This window comes from Coregonus clupeaformis, unplaced genomic scaffold, assembly GCF_020615455.1.
Source record: "Coregonus clupeaformis isolate EN_2021a unplaced genomic scaffold, ASM2061545v1 scaf0778, whole genome shotgun sequence".
Taxonomy (NCBI): domain Eukaryota; kingdom Metazoa; phylum Chordata; class Actinopteri; order Salmoniformes; family Salmonidae; genus Coregonus; species Coregonus clupeaformis.
Window position 1 is genome coordinate 80730 of NW_025534233.1, and position 16984 is coordinate 97713.

Genomic DNA, 16984 nt, shown 5'->3' on the forward strand with positions numbered 1-16984 from the left:
GGTGGTTCATAAATTTCTCTATCCGAGCTCACAGCTTCCAAACTCTCCACCACTTAACTGGACAGGGGCAGGATAAGCCAGGTACTAAAGGGAGGAGGATGGAAGGAGATGGTGAGAAAGTATATCATGGGTTTAAATGACTACAATTTCTCAATATTGAGTCTAGCTAGCTAATGTTAGCTAACGTTACAGTACCTTTAACTAGCTAGCTACTGTAGCTAACGTTAGCTAAAACGTACCAACATTTATACAACAATTACCAGCTAACATTACAGGCTATGTAGCTTGGCTAGCTGATGAAAAACCAAGAGTACATTACATGATGTATTGTTTTTAAGTTATTTGATAGTAGTTTGATGAATTATTATCTTAGCTAAGCGAATAGCTAAGGTATGACTCACCTTTCACGTCAATTCGTTGCAAGTCATCTCTTATTGGTCGCGTCTCTCCAACCATCCGCGCTTTCCCGCTTCCAGTTGTCTTTTGACCAACGGTCTCAATTTGAATTCTACGCTGGGCGCCCCTTTACTCACGAGGGCGCTGCTGGTTCCAAAACGAACCCATCTTTTGAAAAGGCTTCTTCAAAGAACCCCCTGAAGTCTACAACGGTTCAACAACGAGCTGATGGCAGAGTATAGGCTTGGAAATTAATCTTAAGGTATATTTTTTACCTTATATTATCCTAAAGGATCCTACAGGAAGCTTTTCTTTTAAGAGTGCACTTTTACTCATTTATCTGCAAAACCATGCCTTCCGAGTTGTAAAGGGGTGGCCAGCCACATAATTAGTTTTAAAAGTCTACCATGACAACAACTATCCCATTGACTATATCCAGTAATAGTTTCTTATTGTTCTAGTTAAGATCTCACAACACAGTTACACTGCTACAATTAAGGCATAAGACATAAGTATATATCATTTGAAAATGCAGACAAAATTGGCTTGAACTTGTCGTGTAATAACAATTTTGAAAAACACTAAAAAGGCTATGTATTCTCCCAAGGTCAATACTTCAAAAAATAATGAATCATAAAAATGTTTGTCCTCTGTAGTTAAGTGTCTTTCTTTTTTGCTGAAATCCATACTTTTTCATTAAACGTTAATGAAATTCAACCACCGACTTTTGCTCCTTTTTTGCAACTGTGTCATTTGAATATCCAATGACTTAGACCAAGGGCTCCAAATACTCGTTGTCCAATCAAATCACACAATCTACAGATGGGCTGTCAACCAATCAACATTTTGCAGATCATTACAGGCGTCAGTAAACACACAATTGGGCGCATAACTTGATTGACTTGGCACATTTTCTGTCCAGAGACACTGAGAAATAACAACCAGGAAAGATAAATCATAGAAAGATATGTTTATTTTACATATTATAATAATTGTATAGCCTAGGTTTCATTTACAAACAGACACATTCACTACATTTGTTCCATTATTCACTAAATTACTTATTATTTTCAGTAAACTCTTATTCTATAACATTTATTGTTTTAACATTCACACTGCTAGTTTTACACATTATATTTATATATATATACACACTACCGTCATTTATATAAATATAATATATAATTATCAATATATAACCATATAATAGATATATAGCATTTACTATATAGACACACACACACACACACACACACACACACACACACACACACACACACACACACACACACACACATACATACAGTATTGAGAGATAGGGAGAGACAGACAGTTGTGAGGACAATATGTCTGAGAATCAATATGTAGGTTGTAGTTTAGAATTAGTTAAAGGCAGAGGAGGGTACAATAGGACAAGTGTTTTGTCCCTGACCAGTCCTCCTACTGCCAGACCACTGGATCCTGTGTCTCCATCTAAAACCTCATTTATGTGCCGGCCGTGCGTGGCCACACTAAGAACCAAGACCCAGAAGAAGGGTAAGAAGAGGACATTGGCTGTTACACCAGCTAAGGAGAAGAAGGTGAGATTGGCTGTTACACCAGCTAAGGAGAAGAAGGTGAGATTGGCTGTTACACCAGCTAAGGTGAAGAAGGTGAGATTGGCTGTTAGACCAGCTAAGGAGAAGAAGGTGAGATTGGCTATTACACCAGCTAAGGAGAAGAAGGTGAGATTGGCTGTTACACCAGCTAAGGAGAAGAAGGTGAGATTGTCTGTTACACCAGCTAAGGAGAAGAAGGTGAGATTGGCTGTTACACCAGCTAAGGAGAAGAAGGTGAGATTGGCTGTTACACCAGCTAAGGTGAAGAAGGTGAGATTGGCTGTTACACCAGCTAAGGAGAAGAAGGTGGGATTGTCTGGAAGACCAACAAAGTCCCCTGTCCCCGAGGTGAAGAGGACACCTCCAGTCTATGGGTCTGGTCCCCTTGCCAGGGCCAGATATTACCTGGATTGCCATCAATACCTCCATGCTTTGTTTATGAGGTCACACGTGAAGAAGTACAAAGAGGACATCATCAAGAGGGAAGGTAGTAGAAGTATGTGATAAGAGTGATTGTTTTTTAGACTTGAGATTATAATTCAGTTGATATGCCATACCATATATCTACAATGTAGGATAATAGGTTTGTGCAATTTCTATGTACTTTCAGAGAAAGGAGTTAGTGCATGAAAAAGATGATCCCTTGTCCCAACCGGTGGAGATAGAGGTCTTTCAGACCTTTTCCTGGAGTGAGACTCTAGCGTGGGGCAGAGGAGAAGGCACCTTTGATGACCACCTGTTAGAGGGCAACCCTTCCCCAGGCCAGAAACCTCAAAGTAGACCTCATCAAAGGTAGAGAAATCACCACAATGTGAGGATTAACCCAATATCATGTTCACACTAGATGTCCAATATCAATCATTTCACAATTGACATGTTGTATATAGTTGTACCGTTTCTACAATTAAATTAGTAAAGTAAGTACAACTCTGACATGTAAGCCTTGTCCGAGACAAAAGACTAAACTAAGAGAAGAAACCTTCTAATGTCTCCTCTTTTCAGAGACGACTTTCAACGTAAGAAGCAGGACCTCCTTGACAGAGGGACATGGATGGTGCTGTCAATGGCCTTGTTCACCAGCAGGCAAAATAAAATGAAGTTTGTACCAACATGCCTGGAGATGGAGCTGTGGAGGGGAGGATGCTGTGAGAAGATATTGTTCACTCTGAACTCCATGGCCATCTGCCTATGTTCTGATGCCACTAGAGGACATGTTAACAGGTTGAGGGTCGGCAATGATACCCAGATCATGAAGTGGAAGAAACAGGCTGAGGTAAGTGTGAGTCTTAAACATATGTAAACACAATTTTGATTCAGCCTATTTCATAATTCTGTTATTTCAAGGTGATTACACAGGCTACCTTATTTATGAGTACAATGAGTGGTTATTACGTGTATGTCAGTAATGTCAATGTTAATTCCAGACTAAGATATTTAAGAGGAGACTGGCCTATTCACAGGAGGAAACTGTGATGTACGGAACGTTCTCAATGACCTGGGACAATGTCCAAGTATGTCCAAAATGTATGATCTAACATTATATTTATTATTTTGATGGTTCAGTAAAACAAGAATATATCTTCCAAATGGCATTTCCCATATACAGTGCATTCGGAAAGTATTCAGACCCCTTCCCTTTTTCCACATTTTGTTACGTTACAGCCTTATTCTAAAATGGATAAAATAAAATAAAAATCCTCAATCTACCCACAATACCCCATAATGATGAAGCGAAAAAAAGGTATTTAGAAATGTTTGCAAATGTATTAAAAATAAAAACTGAAATGCCTTATTTACATAAGTATTTAGACCCTTTGCAATGAGACTGGAAATTGAGCTCATGTGCATCCTGTTTCCATTGATCATCCTAGATATGTCTTTACAACCTAAACGGAATGGATACGTAATACATAAAAATTTACGCAAAAATAAAATGCAAAAATGCAAATGAAATGTTGTCATTATTTGAAATGGGTGAATTATTGTTATGGTCATCAAAGAGGCCAGAAGGATGGCTGAGCAGCTGAATAAAAACATGTATTATACCCCCTCTAACCCAGGGTCATGTATTATACCCCCTCTAACCCAGGGTCATGTATTATACCCCCTCTAACCCAGGGTCATGTAGTATACCCCCTCTAACCCAGGGTCATGTATTATACCCCCTCTAACCCAGGGTCATGTAGTATACCCCCTCTAACCCAGGGTCATGTATTATACCCCCTCTAATCCAGTGTCATGTATTATACCCCCTCTAACACAGGGTCATGTATTATACCCCCTCTAACCCAGGGTCATGTATTATACCCCCTCTAACCCAGGGTCATGTATTATACCCCTCTAACCCAGGGTCATGTATTATACCCCCTCTAACCCAGGGTCATGTATTATACCCCCTCTAACCCAGGGTCATGTAGTATACCCCCTCTAACCCAGGGTCATGTATTATACCCCCTCTAATCCAGTGTCATGTATTATACCCCCTCTAACACAGGGTCATGTATTATACCCCCTCTAACCCAGGGTCATGTATTATACCCCCTCTAACCCAGGGTCATGTAGTATACCCCTCTAACCCAGGGTCATGTATTATACCCCTCTAATCCAGTGTCATGTATTATACCCCTCTAACACAGGGTCATGTATTATACCCCCTCTAACCCAGGGTCATGTATTATACCCCTCTAACCCAGGGTCATGTATTATACCCCTCTAACCCAGGGTCATGTATTATACCCCCTCTAACCCAGGGTCATGTATTATACCCCCTCTAACCCAGGGTCATGTATTATACCCCCTCTAACCCAGGGTCATGTATTATACCCTCTAACCCAGGGTCATGTAGTATACCCCCTCTAACCCAGGGTCATGTATTATACCCCTCTAATCCAGTGTCATGTATTATACCCCTCTAACACAGGGTCATGTATTATACCCTCTAACTCAGGGTCATGTATTATACCCCCTCTAACCCAGGGTCATGTATTATACCCCCTCTGACCCAGGGTCATGTATTATACCCCCTCTAACCAAGGGTCAGTATAATACCCCCTCTAACCCAGGGTCATGTATTATACCCCCTCTAACCCAGGGTCATGAATTATACCCCCTCTAACCCAGGGTCATGTATTATACCCCCTCTAACCCAGGGTCATGTATTTATACCCCCTCTAACCCAGGGTCATGTATTATACTCCCTCTAACCCAGGGTCATGTATTATACCCCCTCTAACCCAGGGTCATGTATTATACCCCCTCTAACCCAGGGTCATGTATTATACTCCCTCTAACCCAGGGTCATGTATTATACCCCCTCTAACCCAGGATCATGTATTATACCCCCTCTAACCCAGGGTCATGTATTATACCCCCTCTAACCCAGGGTCATGTATTATACCCCCTCTAACCCAGGGTCATGTATTATACCCCCTCTAACCCATGGTCATGTATTATACCCCCTCTAACCCAGGGCCATGTATTATACCCCCTCTAACCCAGGGTCATGTATTATACCCCCTCTAACCCAGGGTCATGTATTATACCCCCTCTATCCCAGGGTCATGTATTATACCCCTCTAACCCAGGGTCATGTTATTATACCCCTCTAACCCAGGGTCATGTATTATACCCCCTCTAACCCAGGGTCATGTATTATACCCCCTCTAACCCAGGGTCATGTATTATACCCCCTCTAACCCAGGGCCATGTATAATACCCCCCTCTAACCCAGGGTCATGTATTATACCCCTTCTAACCCAGGGTCATGTATTATACCCCCAACCCAGGGTCATGTATTATACCCCCCTCTAACCCAGGGTCATGTATTATACCCCTCTAACCCAGGGTCATGTATTATACCCCCTCTAACTCCAGGGTCATGTATTATACCCCCTCTAATCCAGGGTCATGTATTATACTCCCTCTAACCCACGGTCATGTATTATACCCCCTCTAACCCAGGGTCATGTATTATACCCCCTCTAACCCAGGGTCATGTATTATACCACCTCTAACCCAGGGTCATGTATTATACCCCCTCTAACCCAGGGTCATGTATTATACCCCCCTCTAACCCAGGGTCATGTATTATACCCCCTCTAACCCAGGGTGATGTATTATACCCCCTCTAACCCAGAGTCATGTATTATACCCCCTCTAACCCAGGGTCATGTATTATACCCCCTCTAACCCAGGGTCATGTATTATACCCCTCTAACCCAGGGCCATGTATTATACCCCCTCTAACCCAGGGTCATGTATTATGCCCCTCTAACCAAGGGTCAGTATAATACCCCCTCTAACCCAGGGTCATGTATTATACCCCTCTAACCCAGGGTCATGAATTATACCCCCTCTAACCCAGGGTCATGTATTATACCCCCTCTAACCCAGGGTCATGTATTTATACCCCCTCTAACCCAGGGTCATGTATTATACTCCCTCTAACCCAGGGTCATGTATTATACCCCCTCTAACCCAGGGTCATGTATTATACCCCTCTAACCCAGGGTCATGTATTATACCCACTCTAACCCAGGGTCATGTATTATACCCCCTCTAACCCAGGATCATGTATTATACCCCTCTAACCCAGGGTCATGTATTATACCCCCTCTAACCCAGGGTCATGTATTATACCCCTCTAACCCAGGGTCATGTATTATACCCCTCTAACCCAGGGTCATGTATTATACCCCTCTAACCCAGGGCCATGTATTATACCCCCTCTAACCCAGGGTCATGTATTATACCCCTCTAACCCAGGGTCATGTATTATACCCCCTCTATCCCAGGGTCATGTATTATACCCCCTCTAACCCAGGGTCATGTATTATACCCCCTCTAACCCAGGGTCATGTATTATACCCCCTCTAACCCAGGGTCATGTATTATACCCCCTCTAACCCAGGGTCATGTATTATACCCCCTCTAACCCAGGGTCATGTACTATACCCCTCTATCCCGGGGTCATGTATTATACCCCTCTAACTCCAGAGTCATGTATTATACTCCCCTCTAACCCAGGGTCATGTATTATACCCCCTCTAACCCAGGGTCATGTATTATACCCCCTCTAACCCAGGGTCATGTATTATACCCCTCTAATCCAGGGTCATGTATTATACCCCCTCTAACCCAGGGTCATGTATTATACCCCCTCTAACCCAGGGTCATGTATTATACCCCCTCTAACCCAGGGTCATGTATTATACCCCCTCTAACCCAGGGTCATGTACTATACCCCCTCTATCCCAGGGTCATGTATTATACCCCCTCTAACCCAGGGTCATGTATTATACCCCCTCTAACCCAGGGTCATGTATTATACCCCCTCTAACCCAGGGTCATGTATTATACCCCCTCTAACCCAGGGTCATGTATTATACCCCCTCTAACCCAGGGTCATGTACTATACCCCCTCTATCCCAGGGTCATGTATTATACCCCCTCTAACCCAGAGTCATGTATTATACTCCCTCTAACCCAGGGTCATGTATTATACCCCCTCTATCCCAGGGTCATGTATTATACCCCCTCTAACCCAGGGTCATGTATTATACCCCCTCTAACCCAGGGTCATGTATTATACCCCCCTCTAACCCAGGGTCATGTATTATACCCCCTCTAACCCAGGGTCATGTATTATACCACCTCTAACCCAGGGTCATGTATTATACCCCCCTCTAACCCAGGGTCATGTATTATACCCCCTCTAACCCAGGGTCATGTATTATACCCCCTCTAACCCAGGGTGATGTATTATACCCCCTCTAACCCAGAGTCATGTATTATACCCCCTCTAACCCAGGGTCATGTATTATACCCCCTCTAACCCAGGGTCATGTATTATACCCCCTCTAACCCAGGGCCATGTATTATACCCCCTCTAACCCAGGGTCATGTATTATACCCCCCCTCTAACCCAGGGTCATGTATTATACCCCCTCTAACCCAGGGTCATGTATTATACCCCCTCTAACCCAGGGTCTTTGGGTGGGAAGGAGAGGTTCCAGACAGCTACAGCTGAAGAAACAGGCTGCAGGTTAAACGATGACCAAGTGACCGATTGGCTAGCAGAGCAGGATGCTGACCAAGTGACCGATTGGCTAGCAGAGCAGGATGCTTACACTTTGCATAAACCTGTGCGAAAAACAATTTTCATCGAAATATAGTTTTTTTTCTATTCATCCCTTGTCACAGTTTCAGGCTGATCTATGTGACATGCAGGCACTTGCCGATAAAAATGATGGAGATCGAAACATGCTAACGGTTATAGACGTTTTACTCTAAAATAGCTTTTGTAAGGGTCTTAAAAAATTAGAGTGGGGCAGAGGACACCCGCTTTAACAGGACTTTGAAGGAGAGGATGTGGAAATGCTTTACGGCTCACAACACCCGTAGATATGTGGCTATAGTTCAAGATTTAGTAAAGGGGTATAACTACAGCTACCACAAGAGTATCCGTATGAAGCCCTATGAGGTGTCTTTGGATAACTCTTTTCATGTCTTTAAAAATATGTATGGGTTGATCCCCTTCACCGTAAGAAAGACATTGATTTTAAATTCATAGTTGGTTACTTGGTACGTATCTCCAAGTTGAGGGGTGTTTTCAGACAAAACATATGGGCAAGGTTACATCGATGAGCTGTTCACAGTTACAGAATGTTCACCCCGTATACCTCCTGTCTACAAGTTAAAAGATGATGATGGGGAGCATATAGAGGGGTCCTTTTACGAGAAGGAACTCCAGAAGGTAAAGATGGGTAAAGACAAAGTCGTTCATGTGGAGAAGATTCTGGATCAAAAGAGAGAAAAGGGGAAAAAATGGGTGTTGGTCCGTTGGAAAAACTGGCCCCAAAAAGTTCAACATTTGGGTATTAGAGGAAGAGGTCGTGGGGGCAGGGGGCGTAAACTTAAACCCCAATGCATGATAAACACACTTCCATTCCAGTGTACACTGGAGTGCATCATGGAGCACAGTGGATTGTACCCGACTCTCCCCAGTAATTCGTCTGCAGATATATATAGGAATAACACAAGTTTGGATTTTACAACCAATTTTCCAAAACCTATAGAGTTATCAGAGGCCTGGGAAGTAGGTCTCAGCGAGATTACATACCCCCATAGTTGGTATAATGTCAAGGAAAAAGACGGTGATTTTTATTTTTAAAGGATATCTGAACCCCCTAAACCTGTTAAGCTTAAAAAAAGGATTCTGTAGAACTGTAGAGAGGATGGTCTTTGAGATGAACGGCCTCCTAGCCCTGAATCATATGAAAATAGTGTTGACCTACAACCCTATTCAACAACGTGTATAAATCACAGGGGGTGATGAGCTAGCTATACAGACCAGTGGTCATTTATCCTCCATGTTGGGGACGACGCCCAATAAAGGGGTGGCTGTGACAGATAGATTATTCCCATACCCTGTGGATATACATGCAGGGCTTTACACCATGTTTGTGCATACCGACATCATATACTATCAAAGGGTAGGAGACAGTTATGTACCCCTCCTGAGAACAGTTCATATAGATGGCAAGGATGGGGATGTAGTGAGTGTTAACTATGACAAGCCACACTACGTAACTGTAGGCAAGAAATATATTGAAAACATTCAGCTTGAGATCAAAACGGATCAGAACCAAAATATAGAGTTTACTTCTGGAAAAGTGATTGTAAAACTCAAATTTAGACCTGTCAAAGCTTCTCTACATATCTAATAAAAAACAAAAATAATAATAATAATAATAATAATAATAATAATAATAATAATATATATATATTTCAATACAAAAATAAAATGGTTATGGTAGACTAATACCATCTCGATCCTAACCACTATGTATCATACTATGTTGATCAAGTGGGTAATGGATTTCCTGGTTATTATGGAACCCAGACCATGTATGGTTCGGGGATAGGGGGTATATATCGTAACCTCTTTAGGATGGTTATTATGGAGGACTAAAAGTGCCACAATTAAATAAATAAATACACCATTAAATAATTACTTAAATGTGTCATTAATTAATTAAAATTAGAATTAAATACATAAATGTGTTATTAAATGTGTCATTAATTAATTCAAATACCGATTCATTTTATGTAAAATACATATATAATAATTTCACTATTTACATTTACATTTCATGGTCCTGCGTTGGAGTGCTTCCTGAATTACTTAAAACTGTAAAACTGACCCATCAAAAGTTGGTAGGCGGGGTAATTTCATGTTAGCCAGGTGTGCTACTATTTAATGATTCGGGACACACGTGTAGGTTAAATTAGATCGACTCGAACATGTATTTGCATGCGGTATTATGATGCTTCGTGCGTGACACGTTTATTGTTAATGGGGGGGGAAGCATAAACCTAGCTAGTTCGCTAATCGGCTAAATGGTGTTAGCTGGCTTGAGCATCCCAAGATAGAAGTAGAGGCTGTTTTAATTGACTGGTGACCATTGAGCTGTTACGTTTTTCTGTGTTGCAGCGGAGGTAGCAAGGCTCTTTGCGCCATATAACATTGGAGCCAGAAGGAATATGACGAGACGACCAGCACAAGTCCAAGTTAGCCGAAGAAGCTACACACACACTGTCTGTTGTTTGGCTGACCACAATGCGGATAAAATTCCAAGCGTACTGTTTAAAGCTGAACTTCTTACTTCAGGACTTGGAGAGCAAAAAGTAACATTTTCAGGTCAGTGCGAAACTAGGCATTTACCAAAAGTAAAAAAAGTTTGTACTGTCTGTGGCTTGTTGAAATTATTTGCATTTCTTTTTATAGTGACTCAAACTTAATTGGTGTTCATAGTGTCAATAATAGTTATCACAGGCTTATTTGCTTAATTTAAGGTGAGGTGAGTTATGATTTTGTTTTGTTTTTTTCTCCAGGGAATGACCACGATCCCATGGTTATAACAAATAAACTGATGGAAGTGTTTCCCGAAGCTCCAACAAGGGGGAGGCTTTGAATTTCTAAAACTTGTAGGATCTACTCGCAGTCGAAATCTTGCGTTGCTTCAGTGTCCCAGCACTGGATACACCCTTGCCTATCTGAAAGATCCATCGACGATGATTGGACAGGCTACAATCTACATACGTCCACTTCAACAGGATCTACCCTTAGATTGTGTACATACATTTACAGAGACTTAGTTTAATACATAATCAAAACAAAGATTACTGGTGACTTTTAATCATTAATTAAAAGCCATTTGTTGTTGTTGTTAGGAGAGCTCACGTCCTGCCTCTGGTCCAGTCATCCCCTGCATCACTTGTCAGAAGGAAGTTCCCTTTTCAGAGATGAAGCTGCACAGATTGAGCTGCAATGGGTATGTACTTCTTAAAGCAATGCAAGGGTAGCATAATTTATTTTCTTTGGGGAATATGTCTCTCTTATTGTTGTGCACACAAATAAGCGAGTATGACCATCATTTCAATTGTGTTAACTTCAAGGACACCCATGCAGGAATCAGAAAGAGAACAAGAGGGAGGCCAAAGTGAAGAAAATGATAGTGAGACAGCCCTAGTCAGTGACAGTGTTCCAGTGAGGCCTGAAACATCAGCTGAGAGTGCAGTAGTACCGGCAGTGATTGTCAACGAGGAGTTGGATCGCAAAGAAACAGACAGTGGTTTGTGTCATCACAATAGTGTTGCTATAAGATTGTGTGTAACTGAAAAGTTAATAGAAAGATAACACCTGTAGGATATAATTAGATAAGATAATACAGTTACAGACAATTAATAACATGCAACTGGGTTTTTCTATTTTTCTAATATTTAGTTGTAGTTGTTTAGTAGTGCTGTTTTTATGTCAACTCAGCGTTGTGACAGGTTCTGAAGATGTTGGGTCTCACGTTTTGTCAGTGAAATGAACAGAATTTTCCTCCTGTTCTGTAGAGTGAGAGGATATCTGTATATGCAGGTAACATGCCAACTCACAATATGTCTCTCTGTAATAGATAACTTTATTGTTGTTATTTGTTTAGAATGGAAGCTTATTAAAGAACCCACTCAAGCTGCCAAAGTTTTCAAAGAGAATCTGCTAAGGGAACATGCAACTGGGAAACCACTTAGAATGAAGATGGATGTAAGGGACTCTGAAGAGGACAGGGAACGGGAGCTTCTCTTATTATATAAACAGCAGCAAGAATGGGCATGTCCACTTCATTGTACTCTGGTTGGTAAGTAATATAACATTTATAATATAAATACATCAGTACAGTTTATACCACTCAAGTAGCTTATATGGAATTGTTAAATGGGAGAATGGAATGCACAAAATTATATAATTGATAAAAATGTTATATGTATGTATGTGAATATTGTGCACAATATACTCTTGTTATCTGGAATAATCAATATTAAGGATGCTATTCTAGAATTACAGCCAATATAAGTTTTTCTCCCTTTCTTGTTAAATGTTACCAAATCCAGTTACCTGTATTAGGCCGCCACTTTTTTTCCAGTGTTATTATCAGTATTTTATTTCAGGTGATGTTGCTATCGGAGAGGGAGTGATGCGGTACTTTATGACAACAATCATATCCAAACTCCAGTTTGGATTCAGTCTAGATCTTGGTAAGTATCTTACTAATTTTTTGAAGGTTAATCCATCTATAAATTGCAGAAATGTCTGTCTGTAGCGCATGTCTCTCAGTTAGTCCGATGGATTTCAAACTTGACAGGTGTCTTGCTCTGGTCACGAGTAAGTGCAGTGCCAAGTTTGACGACGTTTGGATAAACGCAAAAGATAGCGTTACATATATAGGTAAAAGAAGCACACATTGGCTTTTGCCGCTCTTGCTGCTTGCCATTCTCACACTGCATGCAACGCTGACTGAGCACCTGTTTGTGTCGTGACTCACTCTACACCGCCTCTCTATGCGCGCACACACACACACGCGTGCACACGTACGTTCTGGTGGTTGATGAACGCGGATATGTGCTGTTTAGCGGAGGGCCGGTGGGCAATGTTTTGTGTCAGGTAAGTCTGTAGTAGGGTATACAGGGGAATTGAATTTGAAGTGGTTTGGGGTCCTTCTGTAAGTCATTTTGGAGTAGGCTACAATTTGGTTTAAGTGAATTCTACAAGCAGCAATACCACAGGCCAAGTAATCGCCACTAGTATGATGTAATATATCTATCTATCTATCTATCTATCTATCTATCTATCTATCTATCTATCTATCTATCTATCTATCTATCTATCTATCTATATATCTATCTATCTATCTATCTATCTATCTATCTATCTATCTATCTATCTATCTATCTATCTATCTATCTATCTATCTATCTATCTATCTATCTATCTATCTATCTATCTATCTATCTATCTATCTATCTATCTATCTATCTATCTATCTATCTATCTATCTATCTATCTATCTATCTATCTATCTATCTATCTATCTATCCATCTATCTATCTATCATACATTTTTATTTAATGTATTTAAGAGGTTAATTGTTGTGACTTTATTCCCTGCTCTCTTGGTACTTTACAGGAGGAATGGGCCGAACACTGCTATTTGAGGGTGAACCTGACCATCTTGTTCCAGCAGCATCAGAGGCACTTATTGAAAGCAACCTCTTCCGGGTTGCAGGAAGGATGTTGGGCCACACCTTTCTGCATGATGGACTAAGTCCTGCTGTAATTCATGTACTGTTCAATGGGGACCCTGAAATGGCTACTGTTGTTACAGAAGACTGTCCTGATCTGCACATCAGGAGCATCATAGAACTGGTATGTAACCTAAAAGAAACTTTGCCATGTAAAAAATATTGCTTGGGCAGATATAATAACTTGTATGGTCTTAATTCTAGCTTGAACATGAAGATCTTACACCGGAACAGAAGGACACAGTTTCAGATCTTTCCATGTCTTGGGATCTTCCGGCAGTCACCAAAACAAATCGGAGATGGCTACATAACAAACTTCTACTCCATGCAGTGAGTTCCTGCTGGTTAAGTGACAGAATTCATCGCTGTACTTGTTGAAATTATAGAATGTGTTGTGAACCCTGGCTTGTTATGTTAACACGAGAGTTTAAGTACTAGAGTTTTAATGGATTTTTATAAAGCACTTTATTGTGTTTATTAACATTTTTTCCTACTGTGCCAACTTTTGTCAAATTTGGGTTAAGGATTTGGGCTGTAATATGGGTCGGTCTGTCTCTTAGGGTCGTTGGGAGGACCATGCGCCAAATTAAACAGTTGAGAAAGGGACTGAAAGATGTGATGGTATGGCCCCTGCTGACATCTAGGCCGGATGTTGTACCACTTCTTTTCCCCAAAATGGCTGAAATGCAGTTCACACCCCAGGTAAGTCAGTAATTTAGTTATATTTGTGACTTAACTTGATGAATTTACGTGTATTTTCAATGACTGAGATGGATATTTTTCCATTTTCTAAGAATTTGATCTGCATAGTCCTTCACCAAAATAAGTTCTCCCTTTTTTTAAATTACAATTTTTGTTTTCTTTAAGATGCTCCTAGAAAAAATCATATGGCCAGTTGAGGACAGTGATCATGAAGACTTTGACTTAGACACCACCTGCCGCATCACTGGCTTTCTAAGGATGTTCATTGAAACAGGTATAAACCTTATTTTCTCTCTTTACAAATGCTTCTATGTCTCATGGATAGATATGATCAATTACAGTTAAACTAAATGTCTTTAATCCATTTTATGACTTTTAGCTTCATCAGGTACCCTGGCCCAGCTGCTGACATTCTGGGTTGGCTGGGAGATGCTTCCTCCTGAACTGAGAGTGGAGATTTCTGGGGGAACCCTTCCTACGTCCTCCACATGCTTTGAAACCCTAAAGCTGCCAGCTCATTTCAAACTCTACATGGACTTTGAGAAAGCACTTGTCGCTGCCATAAAAAGTACTGGATTTGGGCTTGTTTAAGTTTTTTCAGACGTCAATTAGGGCTGGGCAATATTTTAATATTATATCTATCGTGATATAAGACTAGATATCGTCTTAAGGTGCTTTTCCATTACCAGTACCTACTTGACTCGCCTCGCCTCGACTCGCTGTGCGTCCGTTTCCCATTGCAGATTTTAGGATTGCCTCAGCGTGGCTGGTCGTCATAGCGACTGCCGTGGGCGTGTCTTAGTAGCTTGCTTTCCCATTGACAAATCCCCGCCGCATTTCCTGGTTCTCAGTCTCCGTGAACAACATGATATCAAAGAGATAGTTAACGTTAACTGCTCCAGATTTCCCACCGTGATCACATATATATGACTAGAGTCGCTACTCGCTGCGGAGATAATCGCCGTCACTCTCTCACTTCTCCCTCGCTCACTAGCTACACACACACACACACACACATATGGCGACTCGACACACACACATCACACATTACACACACCAGCGCACCAGTATAACCATCAGGCCACTTGTATGCTACGGAGAAAGCTCTGCGTGGAGCCTCCGGCAGTAAAAACCACCGCTGGCTAAACTATTTTAAAATGCTGTCTGTCGCTGGCAATGCAGTGATCAGTGACGATTCTTTCCGACCAATCAGCAGCCTGCAGGGTTTCACGTCACCTTCTCGGCTCGCCTCAGCTCGCTTGGAACCTCGACTGAGCAGGTGCTAAAAAAAGTATATGTTAGCAGGTACCAGGTACTTTTTTTCGTAATGGAAAACCAAAAAAGGCGAGGCGAGGCGAGTAGGTACCATGTAATGGAAAAGCACCATTAGATTTTGAAGAAGTGTAATATCGTTACATGGTAAGTTTAGTCTTTTCCTGGTTTCAAAGGCTGCATTACAGTAAAGTGATGTCATTTTCTGAACTTACCAGACTGTTCTAGCTGTTCTATTATTTGCCTTTTACCACTTAGTCATTATATCCACAATATGATAGTTATTTATCCGAAATCTAAATGTGGAAGATATTTTGTGAATGCACCAATTGTCAACCTTACAATATCGTTGCAATATCGACATCAAGGTGTTAGGTCAAAAATGTGATATTTGATTTTCTCCATATTGCCCAGCCCTAATGTCAATGCATACACAGTTCAGATGAATTGACACAAGTTCAGTGTCTTTGAAAACATTAACACACTGTGCAGTAGATGACTTTTTTTTTCTTCCATTTACTAAAATCAAACTGTTCTGCACCTTCAGTGCTAACAGTACAGCATTCATGTTAGTCATTCTGTGGACCATAATGAGACAGGAAGCTTCAAAGAAACAGCTTTTTTTCCTTTCTTTTAAAAGGAAAGTAAACTTTCAGTTTTTCCTTGCTTGTTCTAACACAACAAATAAAAAACATGGGTTGGACATCAGTCTAAGATTCTTGATAACACTTCCACAGTCTCTACATATAGTCTAAGTGCATCAGTAACAGAAACTCCTGGAGCTGGCAAAATTGCAACCTCTTCATCTGAGAGCTCACGTGCCAGCTGAACCTCGGGGACTGACACAGTGCCTCGATGAAGGCAGTGAGGTCCGTTCCAATCGATCCCATATTCTTCAGGAACCTGAATGGATGACAAGCATAATCAGTCTTGTACTTAAAACTAGTTTGACATGTCCTTACACAAGATTGTTATTTTTGGTCACCAAGGCAGTGAGAAATGAAATGTTACTTATTCAGTTTTTTAAAATAATACAGCTTTGCATAGTATGCACTGTAGAAACTACAGCTCACAGGTTGATCTTTAAAAGCTCGGGAGATTTTAAAGAGACAATAATCTATAGTAAATGTTTCATTTAAAGTATCACATTTAGCACCATTTTTTTCTCCCATAATTCCTTTGGGGAAACAATTTTAAGAAAGTGTTTAAAGTTCATTGTTAACCTCAGTAGGATCCTCCTCAGGGCCTTGCTCTCTGTAACTTCCCCAGAGTTGCTGTGGTGACTGATTCCTTTCAGTTCTAAGACCGTGGAAGTTCCAAGCATCTCGAAAAGAGTCGAGGCTTTGCTGAACCAGTGGAAGGAAAATCCGGTGCAGAGCGAAAAGATGG

General features: G+C 41.1%; 1 protein-coding gene and 1 long non-coding RNA gene across 2 annotated transcripts; both read left to right on the forward strand.

Moving 5' to 3' along the window:
* The first annotated feature begins 2700 nt into the window (after positions 1–2700).
* LOC123485646 lies at positions 2701–3505 on the forward strand. Its single transcript, XR_006659095.1, has 3 exons — positions 2701–2786; positions 2997–3267; positions 3419–3505. It is a non-coding gene; the product is annotated as an uncharacterized LOC123485646 (long non-coding RNA).
* Positions 3506–13643: 10138 nt separating this feature from the next.
* LOC123485644 lies at positions 13644–15124 on the forward strand. Its single transcript, XM_045216707.1, has 5 exons — positions 13644–13745; positions 13826–13951; positions 14183–14323; positions 14489–14597; positions 14703–15124. Exons 1-5 carry the CDS (start codon positions 13686–13688, stop codon positions 14912–14914), a joined length of 648 nt encoding a protein of 215 aa, XP_045072642.1. The 5' UTR covers positions 13644–13685; the 3' UTR covers positions 14915–15124.
* The last annotated feature ends 1860 nt before the right edge of the window (positions 15125–16984 follow it).